The sequence below is a fragment of the Podarcis tiliguerta genome (assembly GCF_965153285.1).
Source record: "Podarcis tiliguerta genome assembly, chromosome: W".
Classification (NCBI taxonomy): domain Eukaryota; kingdom Metazoa; phylum Chordata; class Lepidosauria; order Squamata; family Lacertidae; genus Podarcis; species Podarcis tiliguerta.
The window spans coordinates 3,905,060-3,926,738 of record NC_139552.1 but is presented as its reverse complement, the minus strand read 5'-3'; the positions used below and the strand labels follow the sequence as shown (position 1 = coordinate 3,926,738).

Here is a 21,679-nt window from a genome sequence, read left to right as displayed (position 1 = left end):
TGCCCAAGGATTAAGACCTTCTGGGAAATGATTTATAATGAAATGTAAAAGGTGTTTAAATACACCTTCCCGAAGAAACCAGAGGCCTTTCTCCTGGGCATGGTCGGCCAACAGGTGCGAAAGAAGGATAGAACTTTCTTTATGTATGCCACTACAGCAGCAAGAATACTTATCGTGCAGTCTTGGAAGACACAAGAACTACCCACTCTGGAAGAATGGCAGATGAAGGTGATGGACTACATGGAACTGGCAGAAATGACCTGCAGAATCAGAGACCAGGGAGAAGAGACGGTGGAAGAAGATTGGAAGAAATTTAAAGACTGTCTACAGAAATATTATAAAATTAATGAATGTTAGAATGACATCGGATTGAACGTAAAAGGTTATTAGTAATAAAGTGGTGAAGAAGTACAGAAAATTTAAAGGTTAAAAGGTGTAAAATTAAAAGGCTTCTATTTGTTAAGATATTAAGGAGATTAAGATACATTAAGATACTAAGATCAAGACAAAAATTAGATAAGATAGAGGGAAGGGATTTGCTGATCAAATACATGAACTGGAATACAGTGAAGGGAGGTGTGGGGAAGTCCGGGAATATTATGAAATGGAATTGTTTTTATCTGTTTTTCTCTTTTTTTCTTCCTTTTTGTGTTATTCTTTTTGTCGTCTTGTATTTTTGTATTTTGGTACTTTTGTATTTTTCTGTTGTTTTTTCTTTTTATGTAAAACTTTAATAAAAACATTATAAAAAAAAGATTATAAAGGTAATTTCTGGATTATTTTAAATAAACATAGATGTTAATAGGGATTTGTTATTTTCGGGAATACTGGGAAATAACAAATTAGAAAGTAATAAGCAAGAGTTGTACAAGATTATGATTCTAGCTGGAATGGCAGTTATTGCTCTGGGATGGAAAGAAAAGGCCAAATGGAATATGGAAAAATTGAACGATTATGTTTTTGAATACGTACAATCAGAAATATTTGCACAGATAGTGGCAGAGGATAGATGGGAAAATAAATTCCAAAGAATCACAAATAAATGGGCATTTTACAGGAACTGGATAGAAAGAGGGGAAGCCAACCCTAACATACAAGCTTGAATGAACAGACTGTGTACATGGATAAAGATATGAAGAAGGAAGGCCTGACTGGGGGCGGGGAGGGCTGGAGTGGGGAGGGAGGGGAAGAAAAAAAAAAAGGCAAACCAGATGGTATTTTGAATGGATTTTGTTATGTAAGCCCTTTTTCAGAAACCAGATATATTAATGTTACGTAGTTATGCACTGTAGTATGAATGAATGTTGTTTTGTAGTCTTTGTTTTATAGAATATATATAGTAATGTTATGTTACTAAGCAAATAAAAAAAAATGTGCCAAAAAAGAAGAAGAGTTCAAACAGTCCCCCAGACATTTGTGTAGTTTCTTATCTTGCTTGCTCCTCCTCCATAACTGTGGGCAAAGTCTGTTCTATGGATAGAGGTGAGGATGGATTATCTATAGTGTCATACATGTTGATTCGGCGTATAGTTGGATCCAGTCCCTTGGTCTGCAAACGCCTTTCTTGGTTGGGTGAGTCTCTTACGGGGGATTCCTCCTGTAGAAAGGCCAATATCTCCTCTTTTCCAGACCTATCATTGTTTGTATTCCTGCTGCCCACGTTAGCAGGTTCATGGGGGTTTGTCCTAGGCTTGTTGAGGTCACACATCGAATCTTGAATGCTGTTTGTTATTTCTTCAATTTCCTCTAGTATGGAGTTAATTGGGGTTGTATTTATTTTTACTCTTTGCTCAACATTCTTAAGGAGCAGAGATGTCTTTAAAGTCACTCTTTGAGGTCCTCCTGTATTAACTGCAGCTGTGTTAGTGTCAATCAGAGGAACTGGCTTCATCTTGAAGGTGGGGCAGAGCTTGAGTCGGGGGGGGGGGGTAGCTTGGGAGATAACCGACTTGTTGGCCTCTGTATAGCTGGAAGTAGAGGTACAGCGTCCAAGTCTGCAAAGACCCTTTTAACTGTAATGTGGAAATGACTCAGGAAGCCACCCATTTTGGGGAGAAGCAGGGGGATGGCATGACTTTGAAATTTGAGAAGTAGCTTTGTTACTCTTGGGTGGCTCGGCAGTTTTTCCAGCGTTTTTAAGTCCAGAAAGCCTATATCCAATCTCAGAAGTTCAGATAAGGAGAGGCAGACTCTCAGTCTGGGAGATCCAACGCCCTTTGTTCTCCCAGTTGTTTTGGATAATCAGAACTATCTGATCCAGCTGCAAACACCTCTTAGTATGGGGGGGGGACCCTTGGGCTCCTTCCTGGGATTATATATGGACTGTGCAGGTTGGGGGCTCTCCCTGGAAGGATTAGGGATCTCCAGCCTGCCTGGCGGTACCCACTCAGCATTCCTCTCCCGGGGCCCAGGGGACAGCACTGGGCTCTCCGCCCCCTGACCACCAACCGCAAGGTTCTCAATGCTCTCCAACTTTCGAAGAATCAGTACCAATGACCTTCTGGTAAGTAAGCTTTGTTCTCCTAACAAACTTAGCAATTTCCCAGCTCCATACTGTGAAGGTAGCTTTTGAGGAGTTGTCTGGGCAATGGTGTGGAACGATTGGGTTGCTTTAATCTCTGAACTCTTTCCTGTGGTCCCATTGTACTTGGAATTTTTCGGCCTTGGGCCTTTTGGCTGCTTTGGGGGGGGGGTCTTCAAAACAGCTAGTTGGCTGCTGTTTAGGACTGTGGGGAGACTGTGAGTCGGCATCATGCCCATTGCCCCCCTCCTCCACCTGCTCCCCTGTCCTTGTTTCTAGCCCATCAGGCACCTCTTGTTCAATTTCAGCAATTACCCAGTCCAAGAGGTCTGTCAGGCTTAATTGTTTAGTTTCTCCTTTTAGAAGCTCCCATCCTTCTTGGACTCCCTTCTCTTGGAGTATTTCTGACCATGGGATCTCACCCAGTAGCTCCTTAAGCTTTTTGAAATTGGCCTTCTTAAAGTCCAGAGTGCATGTCTGACTACGCTCAGCTTTCCCTTGCCTCTGGATCCTGAAACCCAGGAGAGCATTATCACTTTCTCCCAAGTTTGCAAGTACTTCCACTTTGTCAACCAGTTCTTCCCTATAGGCGAGGCTCAGGTCCAAAATAGATGATCCCCTTGTTGGTTCTTGCACCTTCTGCAAAATGAAATTGCCAGTGAGGCAATGGAGGAATTTGTCAGACCTTATATTCTTGGCAGAGTTTGAGTTCCAACAGATATTGGGGAAGTTGAAGCCCCTCCCCCCCCCATTACTATATCTCTTCTTTTTGAATGTTTGGTAATCTGCTCTAGGAATGCATCATCCAAGTCTTCAGTCTGGCTTGGTGGTCTATAGCAGATCCCCATAGTAAGGTCACTGTTGTTTCTCTCTCCTACAATTTCTATGCATATACTCTCAATCTGCTCTCCATGCTCCAGGTCATGGATTTATTCACAAGTGTATGCATCCTTTACATATAATGCTGCTACATCTCCCTTCCTGTTTAGTCTACAGTGGTACTTCAGGTTAAGTACTTAATTCGTTCCGGAGGTCCGTACTTAACCTGAAACTGTTCTTAATCTGAAGCACCACTTTAGCTAATGGGGCCTCCTGCTGCCGCCGGAGCACGATTTCTGTTCTCATCCTGAAGCAAAGTTCTTAACCTGAAGCACTATTTCTGAGTTAGCGGAGTCTGTAACCTGAAGTGTATTTAACCTGAGGTACCACTGTATTCCTTTTGAACAGGTTATACCCCTCATTTCCTATATTGCAGTCATGAGTCTCATCCCACCAGGTTTGAGTAATGCCAACCAGGTCGTATTTGCCATCCTGAACTAAAAGCTCCAGTTCGTCTTGCTTGTTTCCCATACTCTGTGTAGAGACAACAGAAACCAGGATTCGTTCCCTCCGGCTGCTTCTTTCCTGTAGTTTCCTGCCCTTTAGCAGGTTTCTGGAGCACCACCTCAGTTTCCTGTGCATCAGTGAAGCTATTATCCTTAGTGCCAGGTGCTCTTCTGTCGTTTGTCATGTTGTCTCCCTCCCCCTTAACATCTACTTTAAAGCTCTCTTGTTCAGGTTCTTGATACTCTTATCAAACACATTATTGCCAACCGCTGTGAGTTGCAGCCCATCTCTCACCAGAAGTCCTTTTTCAAGGAAGCCGAGACCATGACCCAAGAAGCCAAATCCTTCCTGATGACACCACCTGCACAGCCAGTGGTTTACCTCACGTATTTTCCTCTCCCTGGAGCACAACCTTCAACAAGAAGGAGTGATGAAAAGACTACCTGTGCCCCAAGTCTCTTCAGCTCCCTGCTCAGGGTCTCACATTCCCTTGTTATGCATTGCAAGCTGTGTGTGGGAGTAATATTAGTACCCACATGAAACAGAAGGAAGGGATAGTGAGAGTGATACATTGTCTCAACTATCTTTTTTTGCCACAAAAAAAGGCAAAGGGACTAGAAACAATTCTAAAACTAGTTCTATTGTTGCAGTTATGTTTTAAAAAGGAGACATTTTGATTTAATATAAATACAATTAGTAACTTTGTCCCTCTAGAGGAAGTTTTTGAAATTGCTACAAGTGCCACAAGTGCTGGAATTTTCCAACTGTGTGTTTTGACTCTGGGACTGTGTGATTAACCTTGAGCCGTTTAAGTGTTATGGCAGATGGGAAAGAAAAAATAGATATATCAACAACAAGGTCTGGGAATCCGTGGCAGCGAAGAGCCTCTGTATCTGAGCCTTCTACCCTACCTGCGGCTGTTCCAACTCAGCCTAAATCAAAAGGAATGGCATCAGATGAAGCTCTGGCACTTGCATTAAGGAAGATAAATGATTCACTTAACAAAAAGGCAGACAATACAAATAAAAAAGTAGATGATGCAAATAAAAAAATTGATCAGAACACAGAAAGTTTAAATAATTTGGGACAAAAAGTTAATAGCTATACAGAATCTATTGAAAAATTGATTCAAGAATCTAATTTGACACGACAGACTGCAGAGGAGGCCAAGGAAAAAGCAGCTGCCGTGGAAGCTAAATTAACTCAATTGGAAACAGAGAGTGTTCCAGACCTGGCGAGGCAACTTGAAGATCATAAATTGAAGCTTTCTATGATCGAGCTCAAGGAAAAACAGGTAAATTTGAGGATCAGAGCGGTCCCTGAATTGGAAAAGGATAGCTTGGCAGATTTTGTTACGCAGGAATTTGCAGAATTTTGGGAGTTGAATTCGAAACAAGAGGAATTTAGAATTGTGAGGGCCTTCCGACTTGGAAGAGGAGGGAAGAAAGAGAAGAACAGAATAAGAGACTGTCTGATTACCCTCAGATCTAAAGAAGAGAGAGACATAATTCTGAGTCGGCACTACCAGAAGACCCTGGTAATAAAACAGTCAAGAGTGGAAATATTTAAAGATATCCCGAAACATCTTTTGGACCTTAGGTTTAACTACGGCAGATTGGCTGCCCTGTTGAGAAGGAACCAAATTATTTTCAGGTGGGAATTTCCTCAAGGTTTATCCTTCACTTTTAAAGGAAGGAAAGTAAAAATAAGATCAGAAGAAGACAAAGTTAAGTTCCTGAACAAACACAAGGAAGATCTACAGAAGGAACTTGGAAAAGAGCCAAAAGTGCCAGACACAGGAGCGCCAGACAGAGGATCAGAGCAAAGAGCGTTGGATAGAGGGTCACCAAAAAGAGGAATTCTGGACGTAGCAACACCACATTTTGGACTGGATTTAACGAACACACCACCTTGGTGCAGTTGGAGGAAAACTACAATAATCACATCATGGCATTGCAAATATTAAGCTGGAACATTAATGGCTTTAAGTCCCCTGAAAAAAGGAGGAGGGTCTTCCATTTACTTAAAAAAGAACAATTGGACTTGATCTGTTTGCAAGAAACACATGTGATAAGGCTTCACAGGAAGATATTGGTTAATAAAAGATTGGGCCAAGAATTTATTTCATCAGATAAAGTTAAAAAAAGAGGAGTAGTCCTATATGCAAAAGAGAGCTTATCACCGAAATTTATGTTTAAAGATGAACAAGGAAGATTTGTTGCAATTGAAATCCAATCACAAGGAGAGAAATTTTTGATAGTAGGTATTTATGCACCAAATGAAGGAAAATCGGAATTTTTCAAGAAGTTACATGAGACCCTGATGGACTATATGGATTACAATATGATCCTGATGGGAGATATGAATGGAGTAGTGTCTACAAATATGGACAAGGCACAGAGACAGGTAGTCACCAAGGATGGCAGACTACCAAAAACCTTTTTTGACATGACTGAAAATACGGATTTAGTTGATCTTTGGAGAACGAAGAACCCTTTAGGAAGAGAGGGAACCTTCTTTTCTGAGGCTAAGATGGCATGGACAAGAATTGATCCAATCTGGGTAACTAGAGGACTGGTCCCGAAGACTAATAAAGGGGAAATCAGCCCTAAAACTTGCTCCGACCGCAATGCTGTGAAGATGGAAATGAAACTGATACCAACTGGTTCCTTTAGATGTTTAGGAATGAAGAAGTGACCAAGAAGGCCCCAAAAACTCTGAGAGACTATTTTGAATAAATATGAATACTACAGTGGAATAAAGAGTAATTTGGGATGCAAGTAAGGCGGTCATAAGAGGATTTTTGATACAACAGAATGCAATCAAGAAGAGAACACAAAATGAGAAAAAAGATAAAATCCTGGAAAAAATAAAGGAAGGAGAGAAAAAACTGAGGGTGAAACCAAAGTCGCAGGAGATTCTGAAAGAGATAAAGTTATATCAAGTACAATATATGAAAATGATGAATCAGGAAATAGAATGGAAGATTACACAGCTGAGACAAAAGACATTTGAATCGGCAAATAAGTGTGGAAAACTTCTGGCTTGGCAATTGAAAAAAAGACAAAAACTCAATACAGTTACGAACTTGGAAGTGGAAGGAAAGAATATACAGAATCCAGTGGAAATTAGAAAGTGCTTCCAGAGGTATTTTAAACAACTATATACTCAGGAGAAGCAGAAAGAAATAGACATTGACAGATTTTTGAAAATTAATGGACTACAAAAAATTTCACAGGAAAATAAGTTAATGTTGAACCATAAAATTACAGTGCAGGACATAGAAGGGGCCATTCAGAACATGCAACTGGGTAAATCTCCAGGACCGGATGGACTGACTTCAAGCTATTACAGATCTCTGAAAGAATGGTTAATACAACCTTTAAAGGAAGTCTGTGATGAAATATTGGAGGTGGAAAAGGCACCTGAGTCGTGGAAAGAAGCCTATATTACACTTATACGGAAAACAGAGACTGAAAAGACACAACTTAAGAATTACCGCCCCATATCACTGCTTAATGTGGACTACAAAATTTTTGCAGATATATTGGCTAAAAGATTAAAAAAGGTACTAGCAGAAGTAATACATAAAGATCAAGCGGGCTTTCTCCCGGGCAGACACTTGTCTGATAATACGAGGAATATAATTAATATTATTGAAAAATTACAAGTGAAGATCAATACTAAAGCAGTTTTGATATTTGTGGACGCGGAGAAAGCCTTTGACAATATTTCTTGGAGTTTTATGAAAAAGAATTTACAGGGGCTGGGGGCTGGTGAAGGCTTTGGAAACGGTATAGGTGCAATTTATTCAGAACAGAAGGCCAAACTAATTGTGAATAATGTGGTGACGGAAGAATTTAAGATTGAGAAAGGAACACGACAAGGGTGCCCAATCTCTCCATTGCTTTTTATATCGGTCCTGGAGGTTTTGTTAAACATGATAAGAAGGGACCAATTGGTTAAAGGTATCCAAGTGGGAGCAAAACAGTACAAATTGAAAGCATTTGCTGATGATTTGGTATTGACTTTACAGGAGCCAGAATCTAGCACTAAAAGAGCATTGAAATTAATTCAAGATTTTGGTCAGGTAGCAGGTTTTAAGTTAAACAAGATGAAAACCAAGGTTTTAGAGAAAAACTTAACTGCGATGGAGAGAGAAAAGTTTCAGAAGGAGACAGGATTAATATTGGTTAAGAAAGTGAAATATTTGGGGGTTAATATGACTGCGAAAAATGTGAACTTATTTAAGGATAATTACGAAAAATGTTGGTCTGAAGTGAAAAAGGATTTAGAAATATGGTCAAATTTGAATTTGATTTACAGGTGGTACATAACACCAGTCAAGCTGGCAAAAATCTATCATTTGCCTGATAATAAATGTTGGAAATGTAATGAGACGGAAGGTACTTTCTTTTACCTTTGGTGGACTTGCCCAAGGATTAAGACCTTCTGGGAAATGATATATAACGAAATGAAAAAGGTATTCAAATATACCTTCTTGAAGAAACCAGAGGCCTTTCTCCTGGGCATGGTTGGCCAATTGGTGCCAAGGAAGGATAGAACCTTTTTTATGTATGCTACAACAGCAGCAAGAATACTCATCGCAAAGTATTGGAAGACACAAGATTTACCCATCCGGGAAGAATGGCAGATGAAGCTGATGGGGTACATGGAAATGGCGGAAATGACTGGCAGAATCCGAGACCAGGGAGAAGAGTTGATGGAAGAAGATTGGAAAAAAATTAAAGTATATTTACAGAAATACTGCAAAATTAATGAATGTTAGAAGAATACTGGAATGAAGTTATAAAGTTAGATTGTGTTAAGATAAATTATAGAACAAAAAATTGAGAAAGAGGGAAAGGATTTGCTGAATTAGCTAATTTGAACTAGAATACAAAAAAGGGAGGTGTGAGGAAGTCGAGGAAACAAGTAAATGAAAGATAAAGATATGGAAATTGGATGTGTTTTTAAATGTTTTTGTTTTTTCTTGTTGTCTTGATGTATTGTTTTTTCTTTCTATTTTTGATGTACTGTTTGTTAATTTTTTATTGTTTTTTTTTCTCTCATATTTTTTTTCTTCTGTAACTATAAAACCACAATTACAAGCACTGTACAAGTGAAAGAAAGAGGGAGAGAGCAGCTCGCTGAGCATAGGAATTTATCCTGGCTCAGCGTGACCTTTATGTAGTCAAAACAATATTTGCTTCAGAAGTGAACCTGCTAGAATATTCCAGCACTTTCCTGTTTCTGCTCTCAAAAACTTTAGTCATGACAGTTCCTACTTCACTTTCTGGGAACTAAAACATAATTTCTGAAATGTTTTGAGACTGTTGATGCTATTGGAAAAGGCATTAATTTCTCCCTGTCATTTTAAGTCTTCCCCTTTTCTTTTCTCTTCAGGGTAATAACCGAAGAATTCAAAGTGCCTGACAAAATGGTTGGATTCAGTAAGTATTCTAGTTTGAGGCAATTTTTCTCTTGGCTGCATAGGGGGCCTCTATGAACACTCCTTCCATCGGAAGACTAACTTGTATTATGATAGGTAGTGCTCGGCATAGCATTGCAGATTTCTGTTAATCCTTCTGAGAACATGGCAGTTTCAGGGGAAATGCTTGTCATATGAACTTTAAAATAAATTGAGGATGATTTAGTTACTTCCTGACTGCTACAGCAGCCTGTAGTTAAAGATCTTGATGACAAACTTTGCTAGTAATGTGCTGTGGGGGATAAGCGAAGGGGAAATTGTGTGGGGCATATGTGCGTGGGGAGAGGATATACCACTGAAGAGCCATTTCACAGGGAGAATGCACAGCTTGATAATGGAGCATGTGATTTGCCTGCTCAGGGTCCCAGCTTCATAACTGAAGCCCTGCTGGATCTGACTAAAGGGAGCTCATTTAGTCCAGCATTCTGTTCTCACACTGACCAACCCGATGCCTCTGGGAAGCCATCAGGTTTAGTATGCTCTCCCTGCTTGTGATTCCCAGCAGCTGATATTCAGAGGCATCCTGCTTCCAACCATGGAAGTAGAACCGAAGGGGAGGCTTATCTAGTTCTCACAGTGGCCAACTAGACACACATTATGAACATGTGTGCAATAGCACTATCCCTACTTGCAAGTCCCAGTAACTGGTAGCCACTGCCTCTGACAGTGGCAGTAGAACATAAGAGCTTGCTGGATGATTGAGTGGGTGGTTGCTGAACAACTCCAAGCACGCCTTGAGGATGCGGACCATTTGGATCCCTTCCAATCGGGATTCAGGCCTCACCACGGGACTCAAACCGCCTTGGTTGCGCTGGTTGATGATCTCCGGCGGGCTAGGGACAAAGGTGAGAGCTGTTTCCTAGTTCTGCTGGATCTCAGTGGCCTTTGATACCATTGACCATAACATCATTCTGGACCGTTGGGGGGGGGGGTTGGGAGTTGGGGGCACTGTCATACAGTGGTTCCGCTCCGTCCTCCAGGGCCGTGTTCAGAAAGTGGTGGTGGGGATGAGTGTTCAGACCCCTGGGCTCTCACTTGTGGGGTGCCTCAGGGTTCCGTCCTCTCCCCTATGCTTTTTAACATGAAGCCATTGGGAGAGATCATCAGGGGGTTTGGGCTGGGTGTTCATCAGTATGCGGATGATACCCAGCTCTACCTCTTTCAAATCAGAACCAGTGAGGGCAGTGAAGGCCCTGTGTGAGTGTCCGGAGGTGGTTGGAGGATGGATAGCAGCTAACAGTTTGAGGTTGAATCCCGACAAGACAGAAGTACTGTTCTTGGGGGACAGGGGGCAGGCTGGTGTGGAGGACTCCCTGGTCCTGAACAGGACCACAGCCTGGGAGTCACTTTGGACTCACAGCTGTACATGGAGGCGCAGGTCAATTCTGTGTCCAGGGCAACTGTCTACCAACTCCATCTAATACGCAGGCTGAGACCCTACTTGCCCATGGACTGTGTCTCCAGAGTGGTGCATGCTCTAGTTATCTCCTGCTTGGACTACTGCAATGTGCTCTATGTGGGGCTACCTTTGAAGATGACTGGGAAACAGCAATTAATCCAGAATGCGGCAGCTAGGCTGGTGACTGGGAATAGCCACTGGGACCATATAACACTGGTCCTGAGAGACCTGCATTGGCTCCCAGTACGTTTCCAAGCACAATTCAAAGTGTTGGTGCTGACCTTTAAAGCCCTAAACGGCCTTGGTCCTGTATACCTGAAGGAGCCTCTCCACCCCCATCATTCAGCCTGGACACTGAGATCCAGCGCCGTGGGCCTTCTGCCTGTTCCCTCACTGCTTCCAGCTGGTTGGTTACTGGTGATACTGGTGAAGGAGTGTCTCCACCCCCATCGTTCAGCCTGGACACTGAGATCCAGCGCCGAGGGCCTTCTGGCGGTTCCCTCATTGTGAGAAATAAGGTTACAGGGAACCAGACAGAGGGCCTTCTCGGTAGTGGCACCCACCCTGTGGAACACCCTCCCATCAGATGTCAAGGAAATACGCAACCATCTTACTTTTAAAAGACATCTGAAGGCAGCCCTGTTTAGGAAAGTTTTTAATGATTAATGCTGTATTGTGTTTTTAATATTCAGGTTGGGAGCATCCCAGAGTGACTGGAGAAACCCAGCCAGATGGGCGGGGTATAAATAATCATCATCACCTAGTCCAGCATCCTGTTCTCACAGTAGTCAACCAGGTGCTGCAATAGGAAGCCCACAAGCAGGATAACCTTCCAGCAGTATATGAGAATTAGCAGTGCTGGACGGAAGTGGTCAGCTCTTTGTTGACCCCTCTTCCTCAACTTTTAGGACTGAAGGTGTGTCAACTCAGTTACGCTTAATAACCAAAGCAGGTGGGGGACAGTGAAGAACTAAAGATTTGGGAGTGCTGGCATCTCCACCTCCTGTTCTTCAAGACACTTAAGTTTTCAGTTGCTCCCGACACAGATGTGTGCAAAACCTCAGTCCAGGTATTTGCTTGGGTCTTACTCTTGATAAAAAAAACAAAACTTCTAGTCTGTGAACAACAGTTAAATTCTGATCAATTGAAATTTTTGTTTTAGTTATAGGCCGGGGCGGTGAGCAGATTTCCCGGATTCAGGCAGAGTCAGGCTGCAAAATTCAGATTGCACCAGGTAAGACTATTTCTGCCTCACTCTCCACTTTCTAGAAGAACCAAGGCATCATCAAAATAACACAGTTGCTAGTCTTTGAGTGGTATACTAATATAAAACCATCAGACCAACTTAAAAGCTGAGAGAAATGTTCTGTAAAACATCCTCTTAGAGTCCCAAAGTGTTCCTCCACAAGGCTTCTTGCTTGGGCCCATCTCTATACCCTTATTTGTCCCTCTCCTTTAACAAGAGGGATAAGTCCTTACAAAAAACATGCCCCACGTTCCTGTCCCAAAATCAACCCTTTTTCTGCCCAAGAAAGGGGACAGCATGGAGCCCACTTTAAAAGACTTATGCTGATAGAGCAAGCCCTGAACAATTTTGGGGATACAGTGTTGTATCCGGTGTTATCCCTACTCAGAATAGACCCATAGAAAATAGAACATGACTGTTTTAGGTCAAGTCGTTTTCAAGATGTCTGCTCTTGAGTAGGGCTAACAGTGGATCCAGCAACTTTGGTCCCGACTTGTTCAGTGCCAGACATTTTTATTTTTTTTTTGGGGGGGGGGGGGAGAGTTGCTGCTCAGAATAGCTTCAGGATGAGGCTGGCATCACTCCTTTCCCCAAAACAATATCAAGACTAAAACTTGCAAGCTTAAGGAAATATGCGTAGAATTAGTTTGCTATGGCTAATTTATGCAGGAGATAGAATTCAAAATTCTCTGCCTCCAAAAGCCATTCTCTGTTTTACAGGTAGTCTTGGTTCTAGATCCAGGCATGGTGTATGTCCATGTGCATGCTTAAAAAAAATTATTTATTGTTATTCATTAAAAATATCCAAGGTTTACACCAATTGAACATAAAACTAGACAATAAAAGCCATATAAAAGTGTTAAAATCAGAAATAGGGTAACTTGCGGAAAGAGGTATTTCTTAATTGCTTGCATAAACCTGACAGAAAAGTTTTCAGCAGGCATTTATGTCGCAGTCTCATGCTGCCAAGCCACGGCAGAGCTCAGTGGAGGGAGAAGTCAGCCAACCAACCAGCCAGCCAAGTCTCAGTGAGGTACTTGCCTAGAGGCAGAGTTCATATACAAGGTCCAGTCTAGTCCAGTCCTAAGATCAGGAGCATCTCAGTTCACATAGTCTGAAGGTTCCAGGAGTCAAGAAAGGCAAGGGTCCAAGGTCACAAGAACTAGCAAGATCTGATCAGGAACGACGAATGTTGTTTCCAGCAACTGACTGAGGCTGGAAACCCTGCTTAAGAAAGTTGGAGCCAGGTGGTTCTCATTAGGAGCAAGAAGGCTGATCAGCAGCAGGTGGAGTCACTTTGCTTTCTGCTCCTTCAGAAGCTGACTCCTGGCCCATGAATCTCTATTGGCAAAGCATTCCACGAAACTGAGCCAATGATACTAAAAGCTCGGTTTTCTGTTGTTTTCTGCCTCACCAATCTGGGGAATGACCAACAACACTCCTGCAGCTGCAACACTCCAGGTGGTTCCTGAGGTACTCAGGGCCTAAGTTTTTCAGGGCTTCGCAAATTAATGCAAGGACTTTAAGCCTGGTTTCGTACAAGGGTATCCACATGCTGCCAGCCAGATTTCCCTATCAGCACTCTGGCTGCCCCATTCCATACCAGCTGGCCACTCTGGGCGGCTCCCAATCAAGTATTAAAAACAATACAGCATTAAATATTAAAAACTTCCCTGAACAGAGCTGCCTTCAGATGTCTTTTAAAGATAGGATAGCTGCTTATTTCCTTGACATCTGATGGGAGGGCGTTCCACAGGGTGGGTGCCACTACCGAGAAGGCCCTCTGTCTGGTTCCCTGTAACCTTATTTCTCGCAATGAGGGAACCGCCAGAAGGCCCTCGGCGCTGGATCTCAGTGTCCAGGCTGAACAATGGGGGTGGAGACGCTCCTTCACCAGTATCACCACTAACCAACCAGTTGGAAGCTGCTAGGCGGTTGAGAATTATGGGACGCTCAGTATGTATTGATCTTTTATTTATTTATTGCTTTGTCTTTTGTAGACTGTGGTGGGTTGGTGGAGAGACCCTGCGTGCTCACCGGAACTCCAGAGAGCATTGAGTGAGTTGTTTTTTTTAAAAAAATCCACACATACATTTATATAATACTGGTTGCTTCTACCCCTTCCCTTCTGTCCTCTTTCCTCTTTCCTTTTTCCATTACACTTTTTTCTTCTGTTTGTTTGCTTGCTATCATTTTTATAGCTGCCACAGATGATCAGACGGCCAGCCGTAGACTCATCATGCACTAGATCCACCCCCACCTGCCGTCTCTTGGTTAACAGCTCAGCAGTTTGACCTGTTGAAGGCTTCCTTCATATATACACATTTAGCTCCCTTTCCCAATGTAGACAAATCTTCATAGTCCTCTTTTTAAAAAAAAACCCCTCAAGTGGGTTTATTTGAACATGTGCACCATTATCGTTCTTCCAGTTGACTGATAATCTTAATTTATTCGATACCTGGAGATTGAAGCATCCCACTGAAAAGGATATTACTTACCGTATTTTTCGCTCTATAAGACGCACCAGACCACAAGACGCACCTAGTTTTTGGAGGAGGAAAACACGAAAAAAATAATTCTTCATCTCAGAAGCCAGAACAGCAAGAGGGATCGCTGCGTAGTGAAAGCAGTAATCCCTCTTGCTGTTCTGGCTTCTGGGATAGCTACGCAGCCTACATCGCTCCATAAGACGCACACACATTTCCCCTTACTTTTTAGGAGGGAAAAAGTGAGTCTTATAGAGCAAAAAATACAGTATTTTTCTGAAGATAAAAAATCGGGAGGGAGAATAGACGCAATTTGGCATTGAGCTTGGTAAAAGCAGAGATTCTGAATAAATCTCTCTCAGACCATAATCCAGTTACTATACACATAAGATTTAAAAAACATACGAGAGGGAGGTGGAGGATGAATGATGAACTTTGGAGAGATGAGCAAAAGGTGAATAAAATGAGGGAATTGTTGAAGGAATTTTTTGAAATTAATGAGAGACATGGGACAGACAGGAAAATCATTTGGGATACCAGTAAAGCCTATATGAGAGGAATTGGAATACAACAAATGGCAAGAATAAGGAAGGATAAAGCAAAGGATACTACAGAAATAAATAAACACATAAGGGAGAAGGAAAAATCCAAAACAAGAGAGTATAATCCAGAATATTAAAATTTTACAATCCCAATTAAATAATTTAATAAACAAAGAAGTAGAAAATAAGATTAAATGGACAAAACAAAGGTGTTTTGAATCGGCAAATAAACCCGGTAGGATGTTGTCCTGGCTAACAAAGGAGAAGCAAGTGGATAGGGTTATAAATAAGATTATTGTACAAGGAAAAGAAATTACAGACCCGGACCAAATAAAAATGATGTTTAGGAATATTTATAAAAAATTATACAAGTTGGAAGACAAAGATGAGAATAAAATTAAAGAGTATGTAAGAGAAAACAAAATCCCTGAACTAGATGGCAAGGAATTTAGTAATTTAAACTCGTGCATAAGCTCAGAAGAAATAAGAGAGGTGATAAGGAAACGGGAAACTGGGAAATCACCAGGCCCAGACAGAATACCGATTACATATTACAAGAAACTAGAAGAAGTAATAATCCCTAGACTTAAAAAGATCATGAATGAGATAATGGAAGAAGGGAAAATTCCTGACTCTTGGCGCGAAGCGTGGATAACCTTATTACCAAAACAAGGAATGGACCCAAATATTATAAAGAACTACAGGCCAATTTCACTATTGAATATTGATTACAAAATCTTCGCAGGTGTGTTAGCAAATAGATTGAAAAAAATGCTTGAACAGAATAATAGGCAAGGATCAGAATGGCTTCTTACCAGGGAGACAGATAAAAAATAATACAAGAATAGTGATTGATCTTCTAGAATATATTGATATGAAACCTAGCAAGAAGGTGGCAATGCTATTGGTAGATGCGGAGAAAGCCTTCGACAGTGTGGCCTGGAATTTTCTGGTCCACACTGTGGAAAGTTTGAAACTTGGGAACAAAATTTCGAATGGTATTAAAGCAATATATGAAAACCAGAAAGCTAAGCTAATAATTAACAATGAAATAACTGAAGAATTCCAAATTGAAAGAGGCACCAGACAAGGATGCCCTCTATCCCCACTTTTGTTTATTATGACGCTGGAAACACTCCTAATAGCGATAAGAAAGGACCCAAAAATCAAGGGGATTAGTCTAGGTAACAGACAATATAAAGTCAAAGCGTTTGCGGACGATGTAATCATTACTACAGAAAACCCAGAAGAAAGTATACCAGAAGCACTAAAGAAATTGTTTGAATATGGAGGAGTATCAGGCTTTAAGTTAAATAAAGAAAAATCTAAATTACTAACGAAAAATATGGGGGTAAAGGAACAGGAAGAACTGGAAAGAGTAACAGGCCTTAAAATTACCACAAAAGTTAAGTATTTGGGGATCTGGATCACAAATAAAAATACCAATTTGTACAAGGATAACTATGTGAAGAAGTGGAAGGAAATAAAAGGACATCTAAATAAATGGAATAAATTGAACTTGTCCTTATGGGAAAGGATATCCTTGATAACAATGTCAGTTCTACCACAAATGCTCTTCCTTTTCCAGACGATCCCAATAATTATCGGGACAAAATGTTTTAAAGGTTGGCAAAGGGATCTTTCTAATTTTATCTGGCAAGGTAAGAAACCAAGAGTAAGGTTCAAAGTTCTGATGGAGCCTAGAGAAAGGGGCGGGTTTGCAGTCCCAAACCTCAAGCTGTATTTTGAGGCTGCATGCATGACATGGCTGAAAGATTGGATGTTACTGACAGATACCAAAATCTTGGACCTGGAGGGCTGGGACATAGTTTTCGGGTGGCATGGCTACCTGGGTCACGATAAAATAAAAGCACATAGAGGATTCACTAACCATTTGGTGAGAAAGGCCCTATTTGAAGTCTGGGAAAGAAATAAAACAATAGTAACAGCCAAAACTCCCTGGTGGCTATCACCTATAGAGTCATCAGCCTTGCATAGAAGCAATATGAAAGATAGCTGGCTAACATATAGGGAACTCGTAGAAGAGATAAAAGATTGCCCAACAGTAAATAAATTTGAAGAATTAAAAGAGAGGGGAGTGAATTGGTTAGAATATTTCCAATTAAAAACAATATTTGAGAAGGATAGTAAGCTTAAGGGGTTTGATAAAAAAATCTTGGTATGGGAAAAAGAAATTTTATATAACACCCAACAGACTCTCTCAATAATATATAAACTGTTACAAAATGGGAAAGTAGAAAAGGAGGAAAAAGGAGACGCTATTAAAAAATGGGAACAAGATCTGGGCCACCCAATTGAATATAATGAATGGGAAAGACTATGGACAAAAAATATAAATTTTACAGCATGTTACCTAATAAGAGAGAACTATATGAAAATGTATCACAGGTGGTACCTGGCACCAGAAAGGCTTGCAAAAATGAATAAAACATATAATAATAAGTGCTGGAGATGCAAGATACAAAAAGGAACCTTCTACCATATGTGGTGGACATGCCCCGAAATTGGGAAATTTTGGAGCATGATCCACAAAGAAAGAAAGAAAATATTAAGAATATCATATAGTAAAAGGCCAGAGGCATTCCTTTTAGGAATTTTAAATGACAATATTCCAAAAGACAAAATTATTTTTTTCTTATACGCAACGTCTGCAGCAAGAATCCTGGTGGCTAAGTACTGGAAAGGGAATCAGTTACCCACTAGGGGAGAGTGGCTATGTACCGTATTTTTCGCCCTATAGGACGCACCGTCCCATAAGGCGCACCTAGTTTTTTGGGGGGGAAATAAAGGAAAAAAATTATTTCCCCCCCAGGCGCGGGGTTGGGGAAGCCCGAGCTTCCCCCGACCCCAGCCCCCAAACAGGCAGCTCTCTGCAAGCCGTGGGAGCCCAGTGCTGGCTCCCGCTGCTAGCGGAGAGGTCTGCGAAGCCTGGGCGCGCTGAGCTCAGCGCGCGCAGGCTTCGGCATGCAGGCACCTCTCCGCCAGCAGCGGGAGCGTTCCCGCTGCTAGCGGAGAGGTCCGCGAAGCCTGGGCGCGCTGAGCTCAGCGCGCGCAGGCTTCGGCATGCAGGCACCTCTCCGCCAGCAGCGGGAGCGTTCCCGCTGCTAGCGGAGAGGTCCGCGAAGCCTGGGCGCGCTGAGCTCAGCGCGCGCAGGCTTCGGCATGCAGGCATCTCTCCGCCAGCAGCGGGAGCGTTCCCGCTGCTAGCGGAGAGGTCCGCGAAGCCTGGGCGCGCTGAGCTCAGCGCGCGCAGGCTTCGGCATGCAGGCACCTCTCCGCCAGCAGCGGGAGCGTTCCCGCTGCTAGCGGAGAGGTCCGCGAAGCCTGGGCGCGCTGAGCTCAGCGCGCGCAGGCTTCCGCATGCAGGCACCTCTCCGCCAGCAGCGGGAGCGTTCCCGCTGCTAGCGGAGAGGTCCGCGAAGCCTGGGCGCGCTGAGCTCAGCGCGCGCAGGCTTCGGCATGCAGGCACGTCTCCGCCAGCAGCGGGAGCGTTCCTGCTGTTTGCGGAGAGGTCCGCGAAGCCTGCATTCGCCCCATAGGACGCACCCAGATTTCCCCTTCATTTTTGGAGGGGGAAAAGTGCGTCCTATAGGGCGAAAAATACGGTAAGCTCTCAGAATACTTAGAATTAGCCAAATTGACAGACATAATAAGACAAAAACCAAAAAGTGAAGTAAAAAAAGAATGGGAGTGCCTAAATGAATACCTCAAAAGTCAAGGTTTGAGGGCAGAAATCTGGCAGAGTCTGGAATAACCTTGTGAAGTGAAAGGATATGAAAGAAGGATTTATATCTAGATGTTAGGATAGAGATGATAAAGAAAACAGGAAAACAGGAAGACACAATGAGAGATAAAGGAGGTGCTGTGGGATTGGTGGAAGTCAATGTCTGGTTGTTGTTGTTCTAGTGTTTATAATATTAACTTGTAAGATATGGATTTGTTTTTTTGTTTTTGTTTTTTTAGTTTTCGAATGTTGATTTTTGTGTGTTGTGTATTATTATTTTTTGATATATTTCGTGGTGTTGTTGTTGTGTGGAAAATACTAATAAAATTCATTAAAAAAGAACATGGGCACTTTTTAAGAGCTGAAAAGTTACCCTGCAGTTGTAGATAAGACCCCAAATAAGCATTTGACTGGCCTTCTGCCATACAGCTCTTGTTATTCATGGCAGGTGGTGAGCCAAGTCACTTGGAGGAGATGATGATGATGATAATAATAATAATAATAATAATGAATTTTATTTATATCCCGCCCTCCCCAGCCGAAGCCGGGCTCAGGGCGGCTAACAACAATAAAATAATGCAACATTCTAAAAACATTTCATTATAAAAATTAATTAAAATCAAATTGATGGCAACCATTAAGCAAAGATTCTGTGCAGATTGCCAAAGGGGGGAGTCAGGCTGCGCCCTGACCAAAGGTCTGGTGGAACAGCTCTGTCTTGCAGACCCTGCGGAAAGATGTCAAATCCCGCAGGGCCCTAGCCTCTTGTGACAGAGCGTTCCACCAGATTGGAGCCGCAGCCGAGAAAGCCCTGGCTCTAGTTGAGGCCAGCCTAACCTCTGTGGCCTGGGACCTTCAGGATGTTTTTATTTGAAGACCGTAAGTTCCTCTGTGGGACATACCAGGAGAGGCGTTCCCGTAGGTACGAGGGTCCTAAGCCGTATAGGGCTTTAAAGGTTAAAACCAACACCTTAAACCTGATCCTGTACTCCACCGGGAGCCAGTGCAGCTGGTATAGTACCGGGTGAATGTGATCTTGCAGTGAAGACTCCATAAGGAGTCTCGCCGCGGCATTCTGCACCCGCTGGAGTTTCTGGGTCAGTCTCAAGGGCAGCCCCACGTAGAGCGAGTTACAATAATCCAGTCTGGAGGTGACCGTCGCGTGGATCACAGTGGCTAGGTCAGGGCGAGAGAGATAAGGAGCCAACTGCTTAGCTTGGCGGAGATGAAAAAATGCCGCCTTTGTTATAGCTGTAATCTGCGCCTCCATAGAGAGGGAGGTATCGAAGATTACACCCAAACTCTTAACGGACGGTGCTGGCACTAATTGCACCCCCACAAGAGATGGGAGTTGCCCCCTCAATCCCATATCGTCCCGTCCCATGTTAAAAAGCATCGGGGAGAGTATCGCACCCTGAGGCACTCCACACACCAAAGAGTGGCGCGATGACAATTCCCCCCCAAGCGCCACCCTCTGTCCCCGACCAGAGAGAAACGAGCGCAGCCATTGAAGGACTGTGCCCTGGATCCCCACGTCGGCAAGGCGGTGGTCCAGGAGTTTGTGATCGACGATGGCGAAGGCTGCTGACAGGTCTAAAAAAATCAGCAGCCTCAACCCGCCTCGATGCAGCTGCCTACTGAGATCATCTGTTAGGGCGACCAGAGCCGTCTCAGTCCCATGACCAGCGCGGAAGCCGGACTGGAATGGATCCAGAGCCGATGTTTCATCCAGAAACCCGCCAAGCTGTTCAGCAACCGCTCTCTCAATCACCTTACCCAGGAATGGAAGATTCGAAACCGGGCGGTAATTGGATAGATCTAAGGGATCTAATGATGTTTTTTTTAAGAGCGGGCGCACCACTGCCTCCTTCACTTCCCCTGGGAATATCCCGTTGCCAAGGGACAAATTGATGATATCCCCCAGGAGGGCCCGCACCTCGTCTGGACACGCTCTAATCAGCCAAGACGGGCACGGGTCGAGAGGACAGGTGGTGGGCTTTCCAGCTCAGAGGAGTCTGTCCACATCGGCTGGGGATATCCGGTCGAAGTGGTCCAATACTGGACCCGAGGACAGTCGAGGGGCCTCCAGTTCCTTTATTGTATCCAAATTGGCAGGGAGGTCATGGCGGAGCAACAGGACCTTCTCTGCAAAAAACCTTGCAAATTCCTCACAGCTGTGTGTCAAATTGTTATTTAAATTTGGCTGTCACTCGAGGGACGTTAAAGACCTAATTATACTAAATAATTGTGCCGGGCAAGAGCTAGCGGCTGCAATGGAGGCCGAGAAGTAAGAATTCTTAGCGGCCTTCACTGACATCTCGTAGGTTTTCATAAAAACCCTGTAAGATATTCTTGAAGCTCCGGTGCACAGAATGTTTAAAATTCACATTGTCAGGAAAGCATTGTTTAATGTTTGGACTAGGTACAAAGATTTGCTTGAAAATAAAACCCCAAGGTGGTTGTCACCAATGGAAGCAAAAGCTTTAAAAAGGCCCAATATGGAGGCCAACTGGCCAAAATATTGGGAGATTTTAGAACAAGATGGAGATAAATTGAAACTGCAGAGTTTTGACAAACTAAAAAGTAAAGTCCGCGATTGGCTTCATTATTATCAGATAATGGAGGCTTATAAATTGGATAGGAAAATTGACTTCCAGGTGGAAAAATCAAAATTGGAAACAGAATTGCTAGAATCCAAAACTAAGACATTGTCAAAAATGTATAATCTGCTGTTGAAATGGAATACACAGGATGAGACGGTGAAATCTGCAATGATTAAATGGGCATAAGATGTTGGTCACAATATAATGCTGGCTGACTGGGAACGGTTATGGACCACTGGTATGAAATTTATGGCATGTAATGCCTTAAGAGAGAATATTATGAAAATGATATACAGATGGTACATGACCCCAGTCAGGTT

At 42.8% G+C, this 21,679-nt stretch overlaps 1 protein-coding gene across 5 annotated transcripts in view; it reads left to right on the top strand.

Annotated features, from left to right (window-relative positions):
- Positions 1-21,679, top strand: part of LOC310668837 (far upstream element-binding protein 3-like) — a 340,163-nt gene that overhangs the window by 141,507 nt on the left and 176,977 nt on the right. For 4 of the 5 annotated variants that reach the window (XM_083422169.1, XM_083422171.1, XM_083422170.1 and 1 more), the window contains exons 4-6: positions 9,254-9,300; positions 11,900-11,971; positions 13,984-14,041. In XM_083422169.1, coding sequence (XP_083278295.1) covers positions 9,254-9,300; positions 11,900-11,971; positions 13,984-14,041 — 177 coding nt within the window. The remainder of the gene's footprint in view (positions 1-9,253; positions 9,301-11,899; positions 11,972-13,983; positions 14,042-21,679) is intronic. The other variant, XM_083422173.1, reaches the window with a different exon arrangement.